This window comes from Porites lutea, chromosome 5 (assembly GCF_958299795.1).
Source record: "Porites lutea chromosome 5, jaPorLute2.1, whole genome shotgun sequence".
NCBI classification, from domain to species: Eukaryota; Metazoa; Cnidaria; class Anthozoa; order Scleractinia; family Poritidae; genus Porites; species Porites lutea.
In genome coordinates, this window is record NC_133205.1 from 3,459,462 (window position 1) to 3,486,992 (window position 27,531).

The following is a 27,531-nucleotide window of genomic DNA, read 5'->3' on the forward strand; positions in this document are numbered from 1 at the left end:
TTGAAGGCCTGTCTTCCGGTCGAGCATTACAGTTTTTTGCTGCCTGATTCTTGACTCTCGCGAAAAGAAAAGCTAAGGTAAGTGACCTGTCAGTTAAAGTTAACTTTGCAGCGTTTTATAATTTTCTAAGCTCACAGCCGATGGATTTTTCTATGAGTAAAGCCCCGTTGCGGGAGACTACGATTAGTCTTTACCAATGTTCTTGCTGTACTATCAAAATCCAAATTCCCAAATGCAAGTATCATATATACCTGAATATTGCGATGCATGTACATTGAATATAATCATATAAGGTGCGGAAAATCGCTAATAGAACTGTATGAGATTCACTGGAGATTCCGTGACGGAAATCAGTCTCTTTTCTGGTGGAACCTTTGCCGGTTCTTAAGGCCTCGCTTTGTCCATCTTTTTCAAGCTTTTACATTCTTTTACTTCCTCGCCACAACATAAAAATAACCAAAGCCACATTTGGAAGGTCTTGAAAAACCATACAAGATAGACTGCGAGCAGTCTCTCTTTTTCTTCAGATTTAGTGAGAGCAATGCACGCGCGCGGGAGCGGCGAAGTCGCGAGACGCGCGAAACGAGGGCGGCAGTCACGCGTGTGGCCATTTGCGTGTCTCGCGTTTTGCTCGACAGACTACAGAAAAAAAAGAGACTGCTCGTAGTCTAATACAAGAGGAAGATGCTGGATTTAAATGGAGACATAAACTTGACTATTAAACTTAAGGTTTTCTCCACAGACTAGACCGTATCCAACCGTACTGTGAAAATTAGCCGAATATCGCCTCAAGCGACTCCCATTTCTTCTTACCCAGAAGATCATCAATAACGCTATTTATAACTGAACGCCAAGGCATTTAAGTATATGGTACCTTTTTTTATTGACCCCCTTTGAAAAGTGCATCATGCATTCGGCGTTATGGACGAATCATGTACGTTGACAAAACACTGAAAATATACTAATTCCATAAGTCTGGTTATTTATTCACGTGACCTTTTCTGGTTGTTTGGTGAGGCTCACCAACCCAACGGCGAATAACCACGACAGTGACACTAAATCGAGAGAAACTGAAACTGAAATAATTTGTAGTTGATAAAAATCAAATATTTTAGTACATTCCTGAAAACTGTGAATTTCAAGTTGGGATATAATTTCAAAAATCAAGTATTATTATAATAGAAGAGGCCTGAATAACAAAAAAGAAAAACTGATAAAAGAGATTAACCTCATGCAAGACCATGCAAGCGCGTCTTGCGTTTTGAGTGAAAAGAGTCTTTCGTTTGTTTTTCTTAGGCTTACATTTTTTTTATATTAGGAAGCGTATGAAATCTGGACAGCGTCTGCCGAATGGCAACCCTTCACTTTTTACGTGTAAGCTATTTTTTTTTAACTTGAGTTCTAAGGGACGGCGTTGATCCAAGTTCTTTGAATAACCAAGACAAAGTTGTAGCAATTATAATGTGTTCGGGTGCAATAGAAATTTTAGGTCGCAGGTCTAGAATGAAACAAACAAAACTTGACGCCGGTGAAACCCTTGAAGAGGTGTTAAGTGCGGGCGCGCAACGAAACAACAATTGTTTATTACTTCGTCAAAAGATAGCCTGCGCGCAGACGAAATTAGACTCTGGTTAACTCCGTCTGCGAAACAGCGCCGAAATCCTTGTTCTGGACTTCCAGCTGTGTACCCAGATTTGAGTACGCGCCACGATTGGCCAGTTAAAAAAGGCCTTTGTTTTGTTTGTCGTGATCGCCAATCAGGTTGAAGAGAAATTCGAAACACACTTCCGGTAATTCGTTGAGTCTGTTGGGGGTTCAGAACAAGGATCTCTGCGCTGCTTTGCTCTGCGAACACACCCTTCGATGCCGATGTGGGAACTGTGTAGCACTGCCATAAGCTCCTTCCGTAGGCTGGCTGGTACTACGAGTAGTTGTCCCTTGAAAACCAGTTCATCCTGAGCGGTTAAGACGTCTCTTATGTCGAAGTACGGGTAGAGACATTCAGGAACGTCAGATCTTTGTTTTGGCCATCCTTGACGTATCGTAGCTCTTAGTTTCTGCAACACGGGATCATCTGCCGACGCGTGTTTGATCTGCTGCCAGCGTTCGTTGCTGACTGGAAGGAAGGCTCGGTGATCTACTGACTAAAACTCTTGTGTAAACTCACAAGCATTCACTTCTGGGAGAAATGCACGGCTGAGGGTGTCGGCCAAATACATACCGCGCCCTTTTTTGTACGCTACACAAAGACTGTACTTCTGCAGCCTCAGCAACATCCGTTGTAGTCGCGTGGGCGCTGCGTTGAGCTCCTTTACAAAGATCGGTTCCAAAGGTTTGTGGTCAGTTTCCACGTGAACTATGTCACGACCATACACATAAGGTTCAAAACGTTCGCACGCAAACTCTATTGCGAGCAGTTCCTTTTCTATTTGGGCGTAGCGCGTTTCGGCACCAGTAAGTGCTCTTGATGCGTAGGCCACAGACTGACCATTCTGTAATAGGGCGGCGCCTAATCCAAATTGAGATGCGTCGCACTGGAGCGTAACTTCCTCCTCTAAGTTGTAGTACCGCAAAACGGGGGTAGTCACCACAGCTTTTTTCAAGGAGTCCAGTGCCTCTTCTTGAGCTGTTCCCCAGGTCCATTCAACCTCGTTCTGCGTCAGTTCTCTCAGTGGCTTAGTGATGTCAGACAGACGTGGGAGGAACTTGCTTAAATACTGTGCGAGTCCCAGCAGTCTCTGTACTCCGGCTTTATCTGTTGGCGCTGGCATTTCGCTTATGGCCCGAACCTTGGCGGGGTCAACACGCAAGCCCTTGTCGGTCGCAATATGTCCAATAAACGGGACTTCCGTCAGTCGAAGGTTAAGCTTTTCAGTGTTGAGCTTAACACCTTGCTTTTTGCAACGCTCTAGGAAGCTGATAAGGGCTCTATCATGGTCGCTGTTAGCCTCTGCAACAGTGTTCCCGCAGCCAATCACGATAAAGTCGTCAGCTACGACTTCAATTCCTGACAAGCCTTCGATCAGTTGGTGCATTCCCCGCTGGAAGACTTCCGGAGCTGAACTAACACCGAAAGGCAGGCGTCTCCAACGGTAACGACCAAATGGAGTGTGGAACGTGGTTAGGTATGATGATTCGTCATCCAAAGCCACGTGCCAGAAACCATTTCGCGCGTCAAGTTTTGTGAAAACTTTGGCGCCGTGTAGTCTTGTGGCAACGTCTTCGATTGTTGGAAGAGGGTAGTGCTCACGTTGTACGGCACGGTTGAGGTCCTTTGGGTCTAGGCATATGCGAAGTTTACCGTTTTTCTTGGGTACAGTTACCATAGAGCTTATCCAAGCTGTGGGGGAAGTCACAGGTGCGATAACTTCCTGTTTAACAAGGTCTTCTAGGGCTTCTTTAACTTTAGCTCTGAGTGCCACCGGAACGCGTCGAGGTGCATGTTGCACAGGGTCTACGGTGTTATCCAGTCTGATGTGGTGTTCACCAGTCAGTTTGCCTACGCCGTCACCGAAAACATCGGGATATTTCTCGATCAATGCTTCTCTAGTGATAGGTACGTGCGTGACTTTCTTCATAGTTGTCCGTTCGAGCGAGTAGACCTGAGCACTTCCTGTTTGTGGTTTGTTTAGTTCGTCATCGTCTGTGTATTTAATTATCTTCATACCCACGCAAGCTTTTCTCCCAAGGAGCGGGCGGATCGTGTTGCTGTCAACAAGTTTGCAATCCAGTTTACACTTGAGATCGTCACGCCATACGGTGATGCGCACTTGACCCACAACTGACAGTTTTGAGCCTCCGTAGGCCGCAAGTTGAGTATTCAAAGGTGTCACACGTTCAAGACGGTAATCCTTTGTCGCTTTCTTGTAAAGGTTCAGGGGGATTACGTTGCCTTGCGCCCCTGTGTCTGGTTGAAACCGCAGGTAATGGCCTGACTCCAATTTGAGGGTCACGAGTTGGGAATCATCTAGATCAATTGCACAGATCATCTCGGCGTAAAATACTTCCGATTCGCTGTTATCGCTGTCGACGGTTCTGACAGGTATGTCCTTGTTATCACTCTTGGGATCTCTTTTCTTACTGCGACATTTAGACGCGAAATGTGAGACTTTGCCGCATTTCAAGCATGTCTTGCCATAAGCCGGGCATCGTTCTCTCTTTGTTTGGTCATGCAAAGTGCCGCATCTCCCACATTCTTTAGTAGCGTGTTTGTCGCCGTGACGTTTTCGTCTCCATGGGACTTCAGGCTTCTTGCTTTGACTTTTGACTGCATTTATTTGTCCTGAAGGTTGCTCTACAAGCTTCATTTGAGCGATCGTACTCTCCGAGGCCCTGCAGATTTCGTCTGTTTTGTCTAGCGTTAACTTAGTCTCTCTTAGGAGTCTCTCCCTTAGCTTGTTGTCTCGAACACCAAACAGAAGGCGGTCACGAAGTATTTCGTCAGGCGTGATTGTTTCAAAACTACAGCCCTCGGCTAACTTTCGTAGCGCTGTACGATACTGATCGTAGGTTTCTCCTGGCTCTTGAACTCGGCGGTTAAACTTGTATCTCTCGAAAGGAATATTTTTGCGTGGTTCGCAATAATCTCCGAACTTCTTCAACACGGGCTTAATTTTCTTATCGTCGCCGTCTTCTGCCCAATCGTTGAAGGTTGAATACACCTCTCTTGCTTCTTCGCCAATCACTGTTAATAGTGTGGCCAATGAACAGGCTGACCCTTCTTGTTTAACTCTGTTGCAAGTGCGTAATTCTCCCACGCCAGGAGGAACTTTTTCCACCTCTCTGCCACGTTGGGGTCGTGTATTTCAAGGGGTTCTGGCGGCGGTAACGAAAATCCAGAGGCCATACTCTTGTTGACTTGTAGGCGATTGGCTATGTGTAATATGTTACCACTATAGCTCTCCACTCGCTGCCACCATGTAAAGACACGCGAGTAAATATATCGTGCTTGAGGAAACGTTGTTTATTGCGGAACAGGCTTAAATGAATGAATACATGTGCTTGTGGCTAGCCAACAAATAATTAAACTATTCAGTAATATAAAACGCTAAGGCATACTATAAGTTCATTGAGTTCTTGTGGTTTCCGAGATAAGCCACATTTCGTCACAGTGAATAAATGAATTACTTGAAAAATGTCTATATTTGTCGCTAAGCAAGATTAATTAGCCCAATGGGATCTTAATAAATCTACTGTAAACGATTTCTTGGCTTCTTATCTAACCCTCCTCGACTTTGTTTTCACCATTTTGAAAATCAATAACCGCAAGCCACATCCTCGCTGGCGCAGGGAACGTAGCCCGAAGGGAAAAGGGACAAGCTTTCCGTATTTTATACTGTAAGCCGATCTTGCGAGCCCTCAGTCTCTTGGTTTGCGGTCAATAGAATGTGTAACGAAACTGTGACGCGATCAAAATAACCCATTTTTTCAGAGGTTTTCGACGAGTTTTGATGTTCTAACGACAAACACATCTCCTCTGGACCCTGTGTCCTCACGCGCTTCGAATTGTTTGTGCACCAAGAATCTTTCTTCCGCATAACTTTTCCCAGCTTTTTTAAACTTATCGTTGCCATGACAGTCTACAGACGGAGTTAGGAAAGGTCCCTATTATATGCAATTTTACGCCAGTCGTAAAGTGGATAACAATATTTTAATAATATAGCTTGAAGGAAGTTTAGGTCGTACAAGGATTAGTATCCAATATCTCCTGCTCCGAGACAAAAACCAGAAAAACCGACTTGACCTGTATTTGATTCGTCAGATTGTTTCTTCGTACGCAATTTTTTTTTTCAGTTGTGGAAAAGCAAGTTCCGTCCTTAAACTTTAAAATACACGACGAGATAGAACGTGTTGGTCGATCCAAAATTAAGGTAAGTTTAAAGTTTGAGGCAATTTAATCGAATTGAATTTTATACTTGGCGCGGGTCGACAGAAAATTCAGGAGTTTTTGCTTACGTAATTAGGGAATTCGCATAGCATCAGGAAGACTGTCACCTTATCATCAGGGAAAGACTGCTATCTTATCTCTGCTAAGCGTCTTCCTGTACAGGGTTGTGTACGTGCTTAGCCGACAAGTTTTTGCTGTTTTGACAATAGTGATGCGCTCGTTGTCTGTGACCAAACGGGATTGGGTAGACTGTTCACAGTCCCGGGGGAATACTTAAGGGATTTTTGGGTGGTGATGTGCCGCTGGGACCCTGAAATCCTTAGCCTACACCAGAGCTACAATAGTTCCAGTGAATTTTTTTTAAACTCCCCAAATACACCCCTATCCTAGAGTAGCTGTTTTCCAGAAACTACTGGGGTCACTAACACAATCCAGCCAAAACAAAACTGATTTGTTTTTTGTTTATTTTTGAGTGACAATTCCAAGTTTCCCTGGTCTAGGCTTAAATATTCAACCAATTAATCAGTTTCCTGCAAAATGATACCCTATTCTAGACCCAAACTCTCTGATTTATATACACTATTCCAGAGTAAATTGCTTGAAAACCATATCCTTTACAGCGGCAGATAGCTATATAGCCCATATATGGCCGTACCCCCCGGGTTCGCAGTCCCCTATTTTTCCGTGATCGCGCAAAAAACGGTACCCTGAGTGCCAAAGACTTTTCACGCGCAGTTTCCGGTTACGGTCATTCTTCGTAGTGACTTCGTTTGGCCGAAGCTGTGTCCGCCGACACCGATCGAAGAGTCCCGCCCCAAGAGCGAGAAAACGCAGCCAGGGTAGCCTACCTGCCATCTTGATTTCAAATGTATCGAGGGGGTGGTCCCGGGGTATTTAGCGATGGGGGAAGGGAGACCGTCCCCCCTCCCCCATTTAAGTAGATTTGGCACATTAGAAACCAAGATGGCCCTCCCGTAAGGGAAAAGCCTTGGGAACGAGGTTGAACGGGGAAGGGGGAGGTGCGAACATTTTAGGGATTGGGCCGTGTCGGGGGTTCCTACGGTTTTTGGCCACAAGAAACAGATATGACTTAAGTCACTTCGAGATTGTTTACCACTTACAATTAAAAAATGACAAAAACTGGTGACTTCGACTCACGCTCACGGTTTGGGCAAAATTCAGCCTGAAACTGGCATCAAAACTTGATTATCAATCAACGAAATACGAGCGCAAAAACAAGAACCAGTAAAGAGTGTTGCCCACCGGGTAGGCTGTAGAACGGGAGTCAGTAAGCAGGAGGTGGGCGGAATGCACTTTGTCCCTCCACGCGTGTCTACATCTCGTGCCCCTCGTCCGCCGCCTAGCGTTCGCGTTTGCGGCCTTCTCTCGCTGACACCTGCTCTGTGTGCATTTCACCCACAGACAAAGAAGTAGAAGGACGCTTATCCCGTCAAATAATCGAGGTATAACTGACTGATGGCAGCTTGCCAGAAAAATATTAGTTCATGATATTACGTCTTTAAAACTCAGAAGATCGTGAACATTGGGAAAGATTTTTTTCTTGTGGGGAGGGAAGGGGGTAGACCTTCGTGGTTTTCAAGTTTGTTTTGTGTCCTCAGCAGACGTTTTCTTTTTTCCGGGGGGGGGGGGGGGGGCAAAAGAAAAAGGGAACAAAAGACCCTCTGATCGAGTGTGTCCTTATTTTTGTTTTAATTGGTCACCACACAATAGACATTCCTGAAATCACTTAGGTGTTTACGGTCTTTACGGTTTCTGAGTTTGCCAATAACAAATTAAGGTTTTTTGTCCGCATGAAATGTTATAGGCACGTATGAACCTCTAACCACGTTTATTTCATAGATGAAGTTTTCCACGGATGATAATTACACGGTGCTAATGTTTCAGGAATGGAGGGTGACCTCGATAACAGGTAAGCCGGCCCTAACCCTGATCTTCAAACTCAGTGAAAGACAGCAATGCATGTTGTTAAATCTGCGTGCTGTGAATCTTTGTCATCTTATCTGTGAAGTCACTTAGGTTATGTGCTGAAAGCAATCACGATTAGAAACCAAATTTTAAGTTGTTTGTTTCTTAATCGACTTTAAGTAAGAAAAAAAAAACAGACGACGAAAGGCAACGAAATTCTTTTCATGTCGGTCTTAAAACATTAGTGATCAGAATGATGGTCGCCAGTGGCGCTGGTTTCCTAAGGCCGCCTACAGAGTGCAAATTGCGCTCTGAAAGCGGAGCTGGAACCAGCAGATGAAAGTCATTGAAAAAGCCGGTGGAGTAATTTAGGTATACTTTATTCTCCATTTGTGCAACAACACTGATAATTCAAGTCAGCATTTAATAATTAATGTTGATACACGGGATTCATTTGTGACAAGATAAGAAAATTTGAATTAATTATGTACCTTCTAGTACTTTGAGTAACAATAGGATGGGGTTATTAAGTTTGACAAGCGGAACTTCGGGCATGTGGCGTCCGCATAAAGGAAAGAAATTCAACAGAAGAAAAGAAAATCGGATATCTTCGCACTAACTTTTGATTGGATAGAAGTGCACTTCACAGCTATTATTATTTTCAGTTCTCGTATTCAATTATTTTCCTTTTCTGACTTATATTATTAAAGGTCTTCATTTTACGTCGGTAACTCGTAACAATTCATAATTATGCGGACAAACCTGAGGTCAGCGGAACGCTCATTTTGCCCTCCTCTCTCCATCAGTGCTCCGTTGTACGGTTAAAATGTACTTAAAGCCTACACGGGGGAATGGGGACGGGGAAGGAGTCGAAACAAGGAGCTATTGTAGGTCACAGCTTCAAATCGAAATTAGAAACTCCCGCACAGGAGGCCAGGCACTAACCGACTGTGTTAATCCTTCCTGTGTTATTTTTTGTGCACATGCTTTGCCTTGGATAAAACCTCAAGCAGATTTTCAGCAATGTCGGACTAGCTTTTTTAAAGACTATGGAATGCGGGAAGGAGTCAACACCCAACACCTACTCCTCCTAACCCCCCCCCCCCCCCCCCCCTACTCCCATTTCCCCATTTCCACTCGCTCTTAACACGCTTAAGTTCACCCTGGCATTCTACTTAATTACAAATACTTTAAAAGAAGCTTGTTCACCTGCTGGCTGGTTGTGTTCCGTTATAAAGATCAGGATTGTTCAAAGCGATACGCAGTTTCTAAAGCAGAACCGTATTTACTGGAGTAAGCGCCGCGGCGCTTTTCAAATTTTACACGCCTCAAGTGCGGCGCTTATTCGATGGGCGGCGCTTATTTGAGAGTGGCCTTTATTTGAAAGTTGGACACGATAAAGAATTGCGTTAAGTACGGTATTATCATCTTCCCTATTAGAACTAATATAGAATTAACGTGCTTGAATTTAGTTATTTTGATTATATCAGGGCCACGGCGCTCATTCGGGAGTGGTGCTTATTAACATCTTTCTCCCGAAGCACTCTGCTCCCGAAGGGCTGCGTTTATTCGAGTAGATAGGGTACGTCATCATCTCTTACTCTTTGGTACCCTGTTTATATGACCTGCCTTTTTGGAATTGCTAGATATTAGTGGATCACTTGTGGCAGTTCTTGCTCTGGCCGTCCTGTACGAGTGTTTGAAAGGACTCCACGTAACGCTGCGATCCTATATGAAATGGCGTTGGCAAGATCCTTTGTCCAATAGCATAATTTACATCTTGTCTAGGTGAGATTCAAATATTTATTACTATAATACGATAGAAGTCGTAGAAGTAGAATGCCATCTAAGTGGTAGCAAGTTATGTCCATTTACATTCTTGGGCAAAATAGACAGAATATTTAGGCCAACTTTCCTTCCCCCAAAATAAAGGATGAGAAAATGACACGTTTTGTGCTTCGCTTCATCCTTGATTTCAGGGTGTAGAGGATTTTTGCTGATCGATCCATTTTATTCTGTCCAATGACGAAAATATCGCTAAGAAAAGGGTGGGGAAGCGGTTTCCTCGGGGTTGGTATGCTGAAAAATTATACAGAGCAAATCTACGATTATGGCAAACAACCATTTTTCAGTGCTGCTATTCAGCCTTTTGGGCGTCGTCTGTTTTACTTAAGCGTCTGTTAAGGGAGCTGGGCTCCATTAAACCAGCAAGTCACGAGTATATTGGAGGCGGGCGAGAGCTACTTTTTAGGTTGTGTGGCCGCCATCTTTGATTTTGCAATAGAGGAAGACTCGTCCAAATCCCCAACTTGTTTGAAATCCCACGTGTCTGTTACTCGAGCAGAAATATTCGCGCACCCGAAGAAAACGCCTGTAATGAAGACCAGCCTTCATTTGAAATTAATTGTTTATTTTCCTCTACAGGCTAGACATTATCATGCAGTTTGCAAAGACGTGCATGTCTGTGGTGGAACTTTTGTTCGGTTACTTCCTGATGTTGATCGCTATGACGTACAACGTGTGGTTCTTTATAGCTGTTGTGATTGGTCGCGGGCTGGGCTACTACATTATAACTCCACTTATCGGTTCACATATTTCAAGCAGTAGGTATAATGATGACGGTTATCATAACATTCCACGAGATTCTCCAATAACGAAAGGAAAGCGTCAGCCGTTATTAGGGAGAGCAGATGTCTAATAGAAACATGTCTTAACCAAACAGAGGACTACGTTCACGCATCCAGATGAACTGACTCGTAGCTTGAATCTCCCAAGTTCTAAAACATACTCAACCGATAGTAAATAGTGACCTTTAGATTCGAAAACGAAGACGACCACGAGGACAACTTCTCAAAAAATAGACAACCCGGAAGATTCATTAGGGAACTTTAGCAACCACGACGGCGCAGCAACGAGAACGCCAAAAAAAAGCAATGGGTTTGTTAAGCCAAACAACAACTTTGCACGTGCATCACGCCTTTTTGTACATTTCTTCGCCGTCACTGCACCACTACAACGTGAAAATGCCTGATTTCACGCTTTGTGGGGGACGTAAACAAACGACGACGAATTTTTCTTTCTCTTTCTAAACTTGACTGCGGTCGCCAAGAAATCAACGCTACGGAAATTCGCCTACATTTGACATTTTCAGCGGATTGGAATAAACGCAACGATGTTTGGAAAAACGCGAATGCCTTTTCAAAGTGACGTTTTCGCTGCCGTCGCCGTCTTCGATGCTAAAGCTCCCTATTGTCCTTTTTTCACCATATTTTTTTCTTGAAGAGGGTTAAGCCCTCTCCCGAGCGCAAAGTGAAAAAAACTTAGCAATTGATAACTTGTTTCCCGCTGTCACTACGATATTCTTGCTAAAAGTCGTAGAATGATAATGGCTTTTTCCCGCCAAAATGACGCTGGTTCACGCGCGCGCACTACTTTGTATTGAGCTCACCCCCGTAGTCTTTCGTCGTCTAATCTAAAGGTCTCTATTTGCAGCGCGAGAACCAAAGTCATCGTAGAAAATTTTCAGCCTGTTTCTACAGTGTGTAAAGAAAGGTTTACCAACGTTTTTCTCCCGCGCTCTACTATCTAAACGCCTGGAACAGGCTATTATTGAAGGGAAATTTCATTTTTGAATTACTTTAACTTTTTCACTCCTCAACCATATCACGGCAGGATAATGTTAGGATAGGATAGGATAACTGCTTTATTATCGACAGGGCGCCTACAGACACATGTGTTTACAACGATAACAAAGATTTTAGTGCAATAATTACAGAGGTGTAATGTTATCACTCTAACTTTTGAGTCTATGGACGAAATCCCAAGGTATTAACGTTCAAACGAAACTCTTTGGCAGAACGTTTTCATGGTACTATTTATTTCTTCAGGAATTTACGAAACGATATTGGGAAATTTGGACAGTTTTAGGAGGGAAGGGTGGAACATAATCACATTGGTCGCTTACATTTTGATGATCAGCATCAAGGGCACTCAGTTTCGAAGCATTAATTATTTGCTCATATAAAAATTAACTTCATTTCTGACTGAATTTGTATGTACATAATATAATTTTTTTTAAAAGAAAGACTACAATATATTTACACGTTTCACGCCCTGTTTCTTGGCTGTGTAAACATGAATCGTGGATTCCATTCGCTGCTTGGCAGATCTAGAGTACCCGAGTTACTTTCATACGTCGTTTATAATGTGAAGGCTTTGTTAGCCCTTCAAATCACAAGAGTGACCAACAATACATCACCGAGGGAAAAGATCATAGAATCAATGCAATGATTATTTCGATCTGTTATTAAATTCTCTCAAAGAATTCTTTAAGAAAATGTAAGGATATCTGTTTGGAGAATATGTATGTGAATATTGGAGCTGAAAGGGTTAAGACAGCTAACTGATAAGCCGAAATTGGCACTCATACTTACAGGCTATTGACGCGGCATTTCCGTTAAATGAATGAGTGCCTTGCGTTGCCTAATACAGTTACCCATTTATAAGACTCTGAAGACTAGGAGAGCTAGGGAATATTAAACAAGAAAAGTTAAGCCTTGATAACGAGCCAGCCTCTTTTAGATCATATGTGCTTTCACAGCATATATGTACGCATTCACCCGCTGGCAAGCATGCCGGTGTGATACAAAGAAGACCCGCGTATCGGTTCGGGATTAAACAATGGTTGTTTGACGACAACTGCGGGGTACTTGCTTCCTAGCATTTCTACCTCCAACTGGGAACCCAACGTAGTCAAATAAGCTGGCAAATAGGCGAAACATATGCTCTTCTTAAGCTGGTAACTGTATGAACCACTAGACGTAAATCCTACAACCTAAAGAGGAAATACACCCGTTAGTGTGTTAAGTCATTACTTTATGAATGGCCCCAAGCTTCAACGCTCACTACATTATTTTTTATTTGCTCTTGAGGGTTGGCGGTTTAACTCAAAATGTCTGTCCTATTTTCTTAAGGCGGTAACAAGAGAAAATGCCGAGAAGAAAATGCGAAATTCATGCCAAAACTGTCTGTCCTTTCGCATCAAGCCAACACTGTGCAGTCTGACTCTCAGACGTCCGAGGTCGATCGCGGCCCCTTCGCTTCTCTCCCTCTAACTATCGTAGTTTAAGTTATCAGGCCGGTCAGTGGTACTGTTTTGAGAAATGATATAGCTTTCATCTTTTAGGTGGCACGCTATAAACTTTGTTTCGCGTTACCTCATTTTGAAACCACACAGTTTCGTTGCCTTCAGGGTCCTTGTCTGTTGTATCGACAGTTAAAAAACACAAAAGACGCTTACAATCTTCCTTTCTCATTTGAAGAAGAGCATCTCGTCCAATAAAGTCGACACCCTGCCAAGATCAAACGGACTAAAGTTAAGTTGTTATAGAAATAAAGACATTTCAGTGGACACCTAGAAAACAATGTGAAGAAAACTGACTCCACAAGGTTCGATCTCTCATACAACTATCAGCAGGCTACCCACGCACTATTACTAAATCAGCTTGGGTTGGCTGCCACAAGCTTGGTTATGTGACGAACGTATATGTACCGCCTAGGGCTACATTAAACAGAAAATTAGACGAATAACCTTTAAGTCTTGTTGCATACCTTCTGCAATTTTACGTAACTCATTAAATCCGCCTCAACTGGGTTTGTTGACATGTTCATCTGCATACAAACATAAATAAAAATAACGATAAATAATTCGAAAGGTAGATGTAAACAAAAAATGGGCATGGCGCACATTGTTTTTCGTCATCACTAGATCATCGTCATCATCATCATCATCATCATCATCATCATCATCATCATCATCATCATCATCATCATCGCCATCATTATCATTATTATAATTATTATTAATAATAATAATATTATCGTTATCATTATAATTAGTGGTGGTGGTGGTAGTGGTGATGGTAGTGGTAGTGGTAGTGGTAATAGTATTGTACCTCGTATCCCCAGGCATGGAAACCTTTCTCTAGTCTCAGTGAGTTTACTGCGTACGTGCCGAAGTCACCGATCCCATAATCCTCACCGGCCCTTAACAAGGCTTCGTAAAGCTGAGCTGTGTAATTTTTGTTGTGAAACAACTCCCACCCTAACTCGCCTACAAAATTAAAATAACACCATTTAGCTTGATGCATAGATATGGACGACTGATTAAGCTTATCTTGGTATGATTATATGGCATAAAGTAGGAAACTGTAATAGAAAATAAAGTGTTTCATGTGATCTGCACAGTGATTTCGAGCCAAATGTAAAGGGAAAAAATGGAAAAAGACTCAAGCATGTTATTTTCGCAGAATTTAGGGCATCAGACCCCGATAAGACTGAATGGTTAAGCCACCGGTTAAGTTATTAAATCAAATAAGAGCTCTCCGGTCTATATAATTAAATATCGTCCGCATTTATCTGAATGGCAACAACAGAAATATGTATGTTCTTACCAGTAAAGGAAAACCGACAGGCCTGTACAGACAGTCCACACAATTCAACGGTTTTAAATGCCAAATAAGGAAACGCCTCATCTCTTAAATCTGACGACGTCAGCTTGGAAAGAACTTCACGTGATCGAGGTCCAGCGATGCCCAGACAGGCCACGTCATCAGTGATATTCTTGATCTGGACATCATAATTAAATTTACGCTGATTTTCCAGTAGCCACCTGTGAAAAAGCAAGTTTTGTATCTTATTGAACAAACTTCTCGACGCTTAACTTGCTTGGAAAAAATACACGACTGTATCTCGTATTTGTTTGGTTTATCTTCCCGCTCCTAACCTCCTTCGAGCTTGCCTCTTCATAGCCAGCACAGCTGCCCACTCCCCTCAAACAAAACCGGAGGAGCGCCTACATAGGCTACCCCCTTCCCATAACTCCCTGGAATCCAGGAACAACAACTCTCAATGGAAATATAAAACTAGATGAAGCCTTCGATATACAAAGTCATATATACCTGAGGTCGTGAAACTCGCTGGAACTTCCAGTTACCAACAAATAATGGTCTGGCGCCAAGCAAGAGACATTCATTTCCGCGTACACTTTCCCCTTTGGTGTCAACATAAGGCTTATGTTTGTGTGCCCCACCTAATAATACAGTAAGAGGAGAGAACTCATTTCCTCGGCTACTTTCCCCGACAGCTTTCTCGCAGGCTCATCATAAATCGACACTCAAGGAAGATAATCAAATAGCGACCTTTGGATTCTAAGACGGGAGCGACAACGAGTACGAGATTTTTTCAATACTAAGTAGTGCTCGCTCGTGAACCAGCGTCACTTTGGCGGGAAAACGCGACAGCTGTCGTCGTTTGTCGTCATTGTACTACGAGTTTAAGCGAGAATATCCTACTGGCAAAAACAAGTTATCACTAAAATTTTGAAAGGTTTATCAATTTGAAAATGAGAGAGGGCTAGACCTCCTTCAATTAAGATAACTGTGCTAACTTTTCTGGTGATTCAAAAGTACAATGAAGCTTTCCGAGGTGTCTACTTTTGGAGAATACGCTAAAACATCTTTCAGTCAGATCTCGTACTCGTAGTTGTTTTCGTCTTCGAATCTAAAGGTCTCTAATAATTGTGCTGTAATAGGGAAATCCTTAACAAGAAATAGTTTTAATCGTTTGATTACCAGCCGTTGTTTGGGTAATGAGCACAATACGACCTAACCTGTTTACAGTCCCCTATTTTTCGTACGATCGTCAGGACCGAGCGCTTACCGCTGCGGGCGGCCATCGTGGTTTCATATGTAATGAGTGGGCGGGCGCCGGGGTCTAAAGCGTCCTCCCAAACCTTCTCCCGTTCCCCTAAGTAGATTTGACACTCGTTTAAGGGCCTGTTTACATGGAGGTGGGGGACCCCAGATAGGTGAGGTAACGTGCGGCGGGTCACCCCACCTGTCATGCAAACGTGATCAAATTAAAATGAGAGATTATGTGGACAGGCGGGTTACCCACCAAAGCGGGTGTCCTCACCTACCTGGGGTCCCCCTCCTCCATGTAAACAGGCCCTAAGACGGCCACTCGCAAAGCAAAGTAAAGCGCTTGATCTCGACGATCTTACGGCAAAATAGGGGGCTGTGAACAGTCTAAACAAGACAGGAACCAAGAGTAAAGGAGGAAATCGAGCCTAGTAACCAACCACACCCCCAAAATGTACATGTCTTGTGTAAAGGATTAACGTTGCAAGGCGAAATTATATCAGTATTTTGAATTCCCTCCAACAGAACGCAATTAACTTATTTTTGGTAAAAAGGTGAACCATAGAATCCAACCATACAAAGCCATCATAAGTTCGGTGTTTTCAATTATTATTTTTTTCAGCAATAAAAAATAACCATCTTACCTTGGGTAGTTCATTGGCAAAAATCACATCTAGAAAAGAACCAGCGCCATTTCCTGTCACCTCAATTTTTGCACAAGGAGACAGGTCTATAACGCCAACTTTATTCAGGACCAGATCACATTCTCGACCAACGGGCTCGAACCAGTTTGTCCGTCGAAAACTGGGTTTATAACCTGGCTCATCACCATCAAGTGCGAACCAGTTGGGCTGCTCCCAACCAGAGCGCATGCCCATCTGCGCGCCACGCTCACACAGCCTCTGCAAAAAGATACAAAAAGGCGTTGCCGAGAAATTTTAGTTCTTTTTGCAGCTTCGTCTAAACTTTTTTAAAAGTTTAAAAGTTTAAGAGCCTAAAAGCTCTTTTTACTAGATTTCTTTTCATCATCCTTACCAGGAATATGATTCAAAATTTGCCTGGTTCACGGTTTGTTCGTTTTTCTAGTCATAGAGTAGACTGTTGCGTCCAGATAGTACACCCAGTCGTATATTTTCGATTTGATTTAGTCTGAATTATTTTGTTCTTTACAATTGATGCGTTAATTTGTTGTCTGTTAGCATCTGAAAAGTCACACTTATAATGAATGCCATGTGGTACAATGTTGAGTTTAACTTTGTTAAACGACATTAAAGAAAATCCTTGTTAACAAATTCAACTTCTTGTTGTGAATACCTAACCGCAAAAAAGGTTAAACTATCTAGTATTCGTCAGTGTAGACAAGCGAGGTCAACTACCAAGTGTTTAAAAATATTGAATGTATAGAAATGTGATCTCCTTTAGTCCGACATGTTCGAGAGAAAGGACTTTCCGTTAAGACTTGCCTTGTAGATACCACTCGTCCTGGCAGGTCGCCCAGCCCACCTTTCTACCTTAGGATGACTCATTTCATTGTTCAGACCATACGTCTCTCGAACCTTTGCCAAAACGTATTCTCTTGTGGCCCAGTTACCATAGCGATTAGGTTCCCATTCAATGAGGTCGAAAGGCGGTTCTCCTTCAATCATCCAGTCAGATAAGTATTTGCCGATACCACCTGTAAAATGCAGTTCAAAGATGGAATAATTTTTATCAAGTATAAAACAAGATGAGATAAGCACCAGGCTACATTAGCTTTCCATGACAACTAACTTCGCAGAATAACTTTCGCTCCATTTGCTTTATCTTGGGCGGCAAAGATCTCAAAGTTATTTTGCAACTAAAGCTTAAACGACCCGACAAGAGCTTTGCGTAATCAAAGGATTAAGGGCTCTCCACGTTTGTCCAGGCCTTACTTAATAAATTGGTGGTATGTTTTGCCAGTGTGGAAATGATCTTAAGGTGGATCGCGCGCAAATCGACCACTGAGGAAACCAGCAAAGAAAAAACAGCCCGAGAATGTCCTTAGCTTCAAACTGTTTTACGCTGTATGGTCAATTTTTATTACTTAGTGCAGTGCCGTAGCTAGTATGAGGCCAACCGAGGCAATCGCCTCGGTAAAATTTTGACGAATTTCGCCGATCATTTTTATTTTACATAAGCGATCATCGGATATTTTTAACGCATCATGATATTACAAAGAATTCAGCAATTCAGTCAATATACTATGAAAAAATTACCATATCATCGATCTCAAGGGGCTACGTACGTTAACTCAAATTTTTTTTGAACAAATACTGATCAAAACCATTGGCGAGGTTAACGGTCACCCAGATTATGTAGCTTGTTTCTGATTATTGCTTTTTAAATTCCACTTAAATTAACTCGAAAAAAAGTTACCGAAAGGCCCAGAAAACGCTGCAAATCGCATTTCCGAGAGACTAAAGTTCAAAATTTCTCGGGGGGGGGGGGGGGGCATGCCCCCGAACCCCCCTAGCAACTCCCGCCTGCCTCGGTTGGCCGTTTGGTCTGGCTACGGCACTGTAGTGCAGCAGGATTTGGATCTGGTGATGATTAAAGTCTGAATGAACCTACCAGCCAAACCAATCCCGTAACCCGTTCCGAGGGCCAGCCACATATTAGGAACCCGTGCATCGGGACCAACCAGAGGAAGAGCATCGGGTGAGTAGGTAATGGGACCTGATACAACACTTGTAATTTCAGCGTTTGCGAGCACGGGTGTTCGTTTCATGGAGTATTCCACGTAATCGCTGATTCGGTTCAAGTCACTTTCGAATAATTCCTTCCCGAAACCCTCGGGTACCGCATCCCACCTGGAAAATATAGGCATAGAGATTAATTACATGCCTGTATCGAAGTTGAATTTGACCCAAGCAGATCTGACCCAGCAATGACCAACAAAAATCTTACTTGATTCATGCAGAGTCTTTCTTCAAACGCCAAAATCGAGCAGGCAACAGCAAGACTCTGCTGACAGAGTGAAACCTCCTAAAACTTACCAATCATCTTGCATCTTCATTTTTTCAGCACTCTCATAGACGCCAACTGCAATCCCTTGTCTCTCCTGGCGAGTGTAAACTGAACCCTCCAAATCTCTCATGAAAGGAAGTTCTTTCTTTAAATTGGCTACTTCAGGAATTGTTCCAGTTACCATGTACTGATGATATACCACGCCCAAGGGAAGCTCGGTTCCGACCATGCGTCCTATCTCTCGCCCCCAAAAACCTTCACGAGAAAAAAAAAGGAGGAAGTTATTTGTTGATAAGGAATATTGCCGAATAAAGTTCAATTTCAAGTGATCGTTTTACATTTTTACATGCTACAAACAACTAAACACTTCCTAGACAAGATTAGATTAAGTACGCAATTCTTGTTTTAGTCTTGTAGTTAAGATATAACTGTAAGGTAGACCCGTGGAGCTGCGAGCTGGGGCAGAATGAACATCCCAGTTGTAAACGGTTTGAGCCTACGTCACTTAATATTAACAACAGTTCTGTTCAGAACCACACAGTCCTGGAAGAACACTCTTGACCTGTTGGGGAGAATCTCCAATTACCTGACCCAAATAAAATGACAGTTGGACCATTTCGCGCCTCATCCGACACTTCGAACCATATGAGATCTTCAAAACGCTCGGAGCAATCTGGATAAAAGGTGTTGTTCAAGCCTAACTAAACAGACGTTTTCCTGATTTAACAGAATTTGTTATTGTTATAGCTGTAACTAAGAACCAATCAAGAGTAAACTGATATTAATTTCTATTTCCGTTACCTGCCGCATTAACAACCTGTTTTGCTTTGATCGTCCCGTGTGGGGTGAGCACATCCCATCTTCCATCAGATCTGAGATTGAGTCCAGTGACTGGTGCAGGCATGTATATCTCGGCCCCATACATCCGCGCTCCAATTGCAAGGGCCTGGGCCAAGGAATATGGGTCAGTGTAGCCATCCTCTGAAAACGCGATTCATGAAAAGTAAACTAATTGCGTATAAGTCTGATTATGATTATACCCAGACTCTGTGGGAGTTCGTTAGACTTTGAATTAAGAGAATGTATGAAAATAAACAAAATACGTCCTAAGTGATTCCATTGTTTGACAAAAATAGAAATGAAAATTACACACCTTGTGTTTTTGTTTTGTCATTTACTGTTTCTTTGCTTGTAAAGCCATTTTAAAGAATTTATGACGTATTTTGTTTACTCTCATACCTTCTGTTGTAAATTCAGAGTCTAACGAACTCCGACCAGCAGAGTCTGGGCCGCCTGTGATTATACCACAATGGACGTTTACTATTGCACCAAGCCAAATAAAGGGAAGAGAAGGCAAAAGCGAGAGGCCAAACAGGAAACTGCAAGAGAGACTCGAAAGAGACCATCATGTGTCGTCTCCACGTCAAAACCCCCCACAGCATCGAAAAGCGCGACCCACATAGCCGTGTAACCAATGGAATAGAAAAAAGAGCATCTATGCTACTTAATGATTCCTTACCAGGAAAGTACAAAGCTCCAAGTACATCATCTACATTGAGAAGCGGATGAACCTTGGTGACCTCTTCTGTTGTAATTATCCTCTGTGGTGACTTCATCCAGCCATGCCTCTGCATTTGATACTTTGCCTCGTCAAGTCTTTCAGGAGTTGTGCATATTCTTATACTGCCACACATATGAAACCCTACGTCCTAACAACCGAAAAAAAAAAGATACACAAAAAGAGAAAAATAATTCACAAAATCCTCCGTGATATGAAAGTGAAGAAGGAAACAACTGCAGGCTTCTGACGCATTCGCATCACGTTCGTTGAGACAAAGTAGTCAAAGAAGCTTGAATTGGGTTATGCTAGCCCTCGGTGGAAGGGATGCAACTTTTTAGAACCTCCTGAAATCGAGGATATTGCAAGAAAACTAACCATAAACAGGTGTATATTCCCCCAGGGGTATTCCTGCGAATTTGTTTGGTTCTCCAAATCCCGATCCTATTTCAGACCAAAAGATTGTCGTTTTTCACACCCGTTTTCAGACCAGGCCTCTAAAATCCATACCCGTTTTCAGACCTGGCGTAGGCAGAAATTATGTCATTATTACTTATTAGAATGCCAACAAAAAGATTAATCCATTTCGAATTGGCATATTACTCTTCTTTCTTATTCATTTCGAATTGAAAAGACAAACACGTTTATAAACTCCCGTAGTTCCCCCGGAAACCTTACCAGAATTCAGACTAAAATGGGTAAAGTCTATATCCGTTCTCAGACCAAAACGGTGCAAAAACCACACCCTTTGGGGCGGCACATACCTATAAGGGAAGGCAAATATAAGGAATAACCCCCCCCCCCCCTCACCCCCCGAACTCACCTGACCAGTTTCCTGTGGAAGTTGCTTGTATAACAACATGCTATAGTGTGTTAATGGCTTTATGTTCACAACTGGATTGTAATGCGAAGTAACGCCGAGCTGAAAGAAAAACGGAAACTCAGTTGACGATGAGAATACTAGTAACCCGATCAGACCAGAAATGAAAGATTGAGTGAGAGTACAGCTTTTCGTCCACCTTCTGATCAGCAACAGGATGAAGTGAAATTTGAATGTGGTGCAATCCCACCCGCCCTCTGTACACACGCCGTGGGGACCTGCTCTAAATGTACGTCTTAGAGAGACTCAAAGAAAATGATTAAAGAGTGGAAGGGGAACTTCCTTGCCGTCTTGTGCTTCAGGTATTACATCAAGCATAAGATTCAGTGTTTCATCACCAGAAGAAACACCGAGAAGAGAGTTGAAAATACGACGCGCAGCAGAGTGCTTGGACTTGATATTACTTCTCAAACAAAATGATTTTAGAAGAAGAAATTAAGGATGCAGAAATGAGCAGTTTTTCATCTGATTTCCATACACTCATTACACATTCCTCTGTATTTTCTTTATGAATTATTGATCAGTTTGAGAAGGTTGGTTCTAACTTTTGAGAGTGCGGTTGAAAACCTATGGTGTTGCCATTCAATTGAATTCTCCTATGCCGATAAGAGTCCATTTATCGCTGGTGTTAAAATAGCCTACCGAGTGCCAAGTTGAGCCGGCTGTGAGCTCTGACTTCTCAAGTAAAACCACATCTTTCATTCCACCTTTTGCCAGGTGATAGGTAATACTAGTACCCAAGGCTCCACCGCCAATAACAACCACTTCTGCATCCTCTCTAAGACGCTTATTCAGCGGTTTATGGCTGCAACAAATAAAAAACCCCTCTGAATTATCATCTTTTCGGAGTGATCATAAAGGATACTGCCAGCATGCTTATAGCCCACTTTGTTCATACACAGAGGAATATGGTAATTCCCGATCTACGTCCGTTGCGACTTCACCCTAGGGTTTTTAAAAGAGGGAAACCAGTATGGCCTGGGGCCTATTGATTGTGTCGACAGTGCCCATTGATTGGGTGCTCCCGAAAACGCTACGTAATGTCTAACTCTTATTACGAAACAATTTCGATTTGCGAAAGAGAAATGTCGCGCTATTCTCATCTTATTTTACATCACTTCAAAAACTCGCGGGGTGCAAGCTGTCTCTCAGGTGCCCGGATTTTCACGTGAAACTGCGTGTTGAGCCTGCGTGCAAACCGTGCAAACGAACCTCGTTCCCAGTTCCTCTGGTTAGCAGACATGTTCTTCTACATGTCTTAAACCTTTAAGCCCCAATATCCACATACAAATTCTCCAAACTGATCTCTATACATTTCTTTCATGAATGAATTGAGATATTTTGATAAAGATCAAAACATTTTCCCTTATGCGATCATTTTGTTAATTCTCACAACCTTATCTTTTGACATTGTATGGATATTGTTGCGAGAAAATTGATGTTGATCACTATTGGGACCTAAAGGGTTAAGTCAAGCGGATCTCTTAACAATCTAGTGCAGTCCCTTTTTCAGATTTTGTAAAGTGAGATTGCTGTATTCATCAGACGTTTTTGGAAAATACGAGGTTTGCGGACAGTTGACACGGAGCCAAAACTTCGTCTGGGCACCAAATGGTTTCTAAAAATGACATTTCGTGCAAGGCGATGAGCGTTGAGTAAAATTCAAGAGTTTTAGACAACATCACGTACATCAGTGTCCCACTATCCCGTTAAACAGGCAAGGCCGGTTTACTGGTGTCTCATTTTCGACTTAATTGAAGGGTCAAGACAAATATAGCCATTTTATTGGCCTTTCGGGTATGTGAATGGGTTTGTTTATAAACAGTATTACGTCAGCTGAAATGCGTTGTGTTTGTGTCCTGCCATCCATGAAAGCAAAACACTGTCACGCAATGTATTACAGTCCTTTTCGGGGATTAAAGTTGGGCCGCTCTTTAGAGTAAAAGAAATTAAGGACCAAGACATTCAGCTGTTTAAATTACATTATATACGACGAATTCCCGTGCAGAATTGCCTTTATAGCAGAGTTGAAGAAAATGGTTTTGTTTCCTTGTCACGGAAAACTGCCCATGTCTTTTGCATTTATTCTGCAAGGAAAACCAGCTGTGAATGAAATTGAAAAGGGACAATTGTACCAAAAAATGATAGACCTTCTCGGAGTAGCTTGAAGGTGGAGTAAAACCGAGATCGCGCGTGATGTGTCTTAGTTTGTTTGACAAAAAACTGAGCCCGAAGACAAATAATATTGTTATCAAATTTGGTATGCAAAAAAAAAACACACAAAGACAAAGTTTAACTGTCTAGAGTAAAGCCAGATTTGAGATATGAAACTGGTTGACGAGATCGTTATGTCGAGCTTATCTTTAGTCAAAACCCGTGTGGAATTTAGCATAGAATTGTATAGAAACGTTGGAAAAGTCATCGAGATCAGTAGATCTTTCAGTTTTAAAAATAAAAGTATTTTGCTTCGAATGCTGGAAAAAATTTACTATTCACAGTTTTTTTCTAAGACCTCAAATCTAACGGATATAATTTATAGACACTTAAAAAACTTGGCGGAGTTTAGTCCAAAAAGATCTATACTTCAAACAACTGTACCGATAACATGAACTAAAACACTAATATTTGGTTCTATGAACGGAGAGAAAAATATACATATATATTCTCATTCTTACCTTGAGTCCTGGGAATTTGAAGAGAGTTGACCAGTAGAAAGGAATCTTGAATCAAACTTCCTACGAAGTGTTCTTATTTTCGACACAGTATTTCTGCTATTTATATGAACTCCCTGAAATTTCGATCGCAAGGGCAAAAAGCCGAGCATTTTGTTCCACGGGGTTGTATGCCAATTTCAGTGTTGATATTCGCATAGACTTCAGTCTAATCTGTCATGAACTGTGTACTGTAAATGGGGAAGACAGTAGGCGAAGGGTTACAACTAAATTCAGTGTAGGAAAAACCACCCACGGCCGAATTTTTACCCTTCGCCGTAATACGGCAATAAACAAATGAGTTTTCAAGCAAACGCAGTCAGCCAACATTTACTGGTTTATACACTTCGACGGCTCCTAACAAAACTGGTTTGAACATACTGGTTTTGTTTTTTTCACCCACTTTTTCGCATAGCCGGTAAAACTCGTCAAGGCGCTGTTTTCACTGTGTTTTAATGTTTTGATTTTTTGCCAATTCACCCAAACACGACAAACTCACGAGTGGCGTTGTTGCGTAACATAAATTGTGAGAGTTGCATGAATCCTCAGGAGCATCTTTAAGAAGTGGGAATAATTCAGCAATATTGAATAACTTGCCGTGAAATACCCAATGGGGAAATTTTGAAAGGTCTGTTTACGAATGGCGGTCACGTTTTCAGTTCTCGTTTTAATTTCATGCAAAATAATGGATGTAATCGCACTTGCGGACGTATAAGAGGACTATGTCAAAATATTTTGGAAGATTACATGGGTATCTTCATAAACTTGGCGCTCTTTACTGCAGTTGAAAATGGCTATGGAAACTCATTCATGTACAACCTTGGACTGCAACTCTTTTCCGCTTTCCTGCAAATGTCTCTGCAACAACGATTAAACCTACTTCGACTCGAAGTAGGAGTCGAAGTAGGTTTAATCGTTGTTTAGAGAAACTGAGTTAAGTGTTTTACCCTGCCCTTGGATTGTAGGGGTTATTTGGAACTTTAACTCGTGTCAAGGCCAGCTTTGCATGTAATAACCGATACATCTTCTGCATGGAAAAAGTGGTTTCAAAGACTGCATCTGAGACCGGATAGTATTGTTGTCAAACACGTTTTACGTAGGGTATGCAAATTAAAGACAAAAACGATTCTGAAGGGTCAGTCGACTCCGCCTTCTAATCGTCTACGGTCGCATGAGTTTAACCACAACAGAGCTCAGTTCGAAAGAGCTCCAGTTCAGGTTTTACCAGAAAATGTCCTCCAAAAAAGGCACCAAATGTAGGACTTCATTTTCATCTTCTACCCACTGATAACATCGCTAAAAAGCCGGTGACAAATTTCCTCAACTAGATATATCTTAGGTCACATTCCCGGACCTGAATCTAGAAATAACTCGTTTTGGTATTCTAAAACTTGCAGTCCTCTCTCTCATCCGCAGAGGCCGCGCGCTCTTTTTTTTTTTTTTTTGCGGAGGAGAGATTGCAGCCCTGACAAATCAACATGCGGATGAATTGGCTCTAAGATCACGATGAAAGGGAGTTTTTTTGACAAATCTACATTCTTGCGGAATACGATCAACATAGAACGATGCCTACAGTCTGAGCTTCCATTAAAAAAAGTTTGTTCTCAAAATTGGCATTCATCATACCATGATCTATTTCCGGTTTTCCTTACATCAAGTCATCACGGACTTCTTCAGCATTTGGAGATTTTGCACTGAAACATAGCTTACATCTAATGGCAATAAATCACGCGACTATCACAACGCGATGTGTGACAGTTCTTCCCTTTATTTCACGATTTCAAGTAGCAACACTTCACTTATGCTTGAAATAATTTTTCAATGAGAAATGCAGGAAATCCGTACTTAAAATACATTGTTTTCAGATCAATAAAGAGATGATACGTATTGCCAGTTTACTGATTAGTATTGAAATTAATAGAAAATACTTATTGTTATGGTGTCCTGAACGAAGAACAGGTGTCCTGCCATCTATTTTGAAAACCTTACAAGAGGTTCAGGGGGGCATAAAGTCCAAGAATGGACGACTTTCGTCAATGGATAATTTCTGGCAACAAACCCTCCAAGCTTTCCCATCAAATGTGAGCGTGGAAGCAGAAGCACTTTAATTCTATGCGGGCTTACTCGAATGAGGACCTCGCGTCCGACCGACAAGAGGGCACCATTACGGATTTTAAGCCACTGACTCAGGCCAATGATCTACCAATTAGGTTTCTGAACCCCAAAATGGAGAAGGTCTATAATAATCAGGCAAACGGGAAAAATGTGCCACCAACAGGCGGCAATCTCTATGACCCAGATTCTAAACACCCATCGTGAGAAACGAAAGCGGATTTTTCTCAGTCTTTTCTTTTTACAAACAAACGAAAACAAAACTTCCATTGGAGGTTATTTTACATGTAAGAGTGATATTCTCCACATCTATTCCATTCTCGTCCTCAGAGCCTCCTTGGGGCCTAAGCACGAGGACCAGGAGGCTCTGGGGACACAGGGCTGAAGTCCTAGATTTTAGGACTTCTGGTCAATTCCGATTTAACAGTAAGTTGGAGGATTCTCTTTGAAAAGCTTTGAATCACCTATTTACGGTCATTGACACTTCGACAAGAGTCAGTGAACGCTATTAGAAACGTTGTAGAAAATCAGAAATGACCAGAAGCCCTAAAATCTAGGATTTCAATCCTGTGTCCCCAGAGCCTCCTGGTCCTCGAGATTGCATCTATTCCACTTCATCTGCGGATTAATTCTTTTTTGTCCAACATAAGGAAACTCTTTCCTTAATCTGATATCTCTATCTATATACAGGAGCGAGACAAAGAACAAGCTTCTGTGAATTGTGCCATGTTACTGGACATAACAGCACCCCATCCCTCCCCGCCCCCATTTTTTGCACGACGCAATGACGTCTAACAATGATGTTCCCCTTGAGGATATCAGAACTTTTTTTGGAGTAACCAATTTGCCTGTTAGGCTCTGTAAATGGCCAATTCTCACACTTGAGAGAAGAGAAATTCTTCTGGCCATAAATAAAGTCATGTATGAACATAAGAATGGCCTAGCTGACCACTCCCTGAGGCAAAACGCATTCTTTTAGTGAACGACTTTCCTTCAATTGCTTAAAAACGAGCGGGCCTATCTAGAGGCTTTGCTGCCAGAAAACTTGGGTTTTGCTTCATGGCCAGCCAGTTCAGTTAAAAAAAAAACTATAGCACGTTTACAAGCTCAACACTCCTCAAACTATAGAGCGTTTTCACTCACGTGGCCAGAATCTATGCTAATTTATTGGAACAAAAGAACGGCATTTACATAAGAAAAGAGTTAAACTCCCAGAGAATTTTCTTGGTACACCAACATGGCTGCCGTTTCATTGTTTTGGAACACCAATATGGCCGCCGTGACATCATGTGAAAACGCTCTATAGAAGCTGATAAAATGAATGATCTAACCGAAACTGCCTTTTTGGCCAGAAATGCTTTAGTTTATGCTAACACTGAATTTAAGGTAAAAAGTTGGCTTATGCAATAGAGCAATAGGGACTGAAATGATTTATATAATTTATGTTGTGAATGGTTAGCATACTCTTTGCCCATTGCAGTGATATTTCAGTTTGACAATTGCAAAGGTCTATCGTTAAATACACATGTAATACCATGCCAAACGTTTCTCCCATCTGCAGCTGCTCATTAAAAATTACAGCAGACAGAGTACATAAACTGGACTTCATAAAAGACAGCAAACCAAACTCTGCTGACCAAACTTTCTCCCAGCAGGGCTTTAGTCATTGTTAGTGGTTGGCCAGCATTGGCCAACAGACAAAGCCAACACCCCTCAGCCTCTCCAACCCTATTGGAACTATGGAGACTTTTGTTTTGCATTTTTTCTCA

The 27,531-nt window shown here is 42.2% G+C and overlaps 2 protein-coding genes and 1 pseudogene across 5 annotated transcripts in view; 1 reads left to right on the top strand and 2 right to left on the bottom strand.

Annotated features, from left to right (window-relative positions):
- On the top strand, positions 1-10,511 carry LOC140936528 (protein SLC31A2-like). 2 transcript variants are annotated; one of them, XM_073386014.1, is made up of 5 exons: positions 1-77; positions 5,794-5,870; positions 7,748-7,817; positions 9,460-9,601; positions 10,238-10,511. In XM_073386014.1, the coding sequence occupies exons 3-5, from the start codon at positions 7,748-7,750 to the stop codon at positions 10,509-10,511; spliced, it is 486 nt and encodes a 161-aa protein (XP_073242115.1). In that variant the 5' UTR covers positions 1-77; positions 5,794-5,870. The 2 variants fall into 2 exon arrangements, with proteins under 2 accessions (XP_073242115.1, XP_073242116.1); XM_073386015.1 differs by lacking the exons at positions 1-77; positions 5,794-5,870 and adding an exon at positions 7,111-7,350.
- Positions 2,145-4,846, bottom strand: LOC140936853 (uncharacterized; annotated as a pseudogene).
- Positions 10,465-27,531, bottom strand: part of LOC140936527 (dimethylglycine dehydrogenase, mitochondrial-like) — an 18,043-nt gene continuing 976 nt past the window's right edge. Inside the window, exons 1-15 of one of the 3 annotated variants that reach the window (XM_073386011.1) lie at positions 23,615-24,008; positions 21,582-21,744; positions 20,883-20,981; positions 20,021-20,210; positions 19,303-19,482; positions 18,531-18,756; positions 18,106-18,344; positions 16,977-17,188; positions 16,158-16,415; positions 14,773-14,903; positions 14,266-14,483; positions 13,768-13,925; positions 13,424-13,483; positions 13,030-13,164; positions 10,465-12,647 (exon numbers count right to left, since the gene is read on the bottom strand). In XM_073386011.1, the coding sequence (XP_073242112.1) occupies positions 12,429-12,647; positions 13,030-13,164; positions 13,424-13,483; positions 13,768-13,925; positions 14,266-14,483; positions 14,773-14,903; positions 16,158-16,415; positions 16,977-17,188; positions 18,106-18,344; positions 18,531-18,756; positions 19,303-19,482; positions 20,021-20,210; positions 20,883-20,981; positions 21,582-21,744; positions 23,615-23,763 (2,637 nt within the window). In that variant the 5' untranslated portion in view covers positions 23,764-24,008 and the 3' untranslated portion in view covers positions 10,465-12,428. Of the gene's footprint in view, positions 12,648-13,029; positions 13,165-13,423; positions 13,484-13,767; positions 13,926-14,265; positions 14,484-14,772; positions 14,904-16,157; positions 16,416-16,976; positions 17,189-18,105; positions 18,345-18,530; positions 18,757-19,302; positions 19,483-20,020; positions 20,211-20,882; positions 20,982-21,581; positions 21,745-23,614; positions 24,009-27,531 lie in introns of those variants that run through there. The other 2 variants (XM_073386012.1, XM_073386013.1) reach the window with 2 other exon arrangements.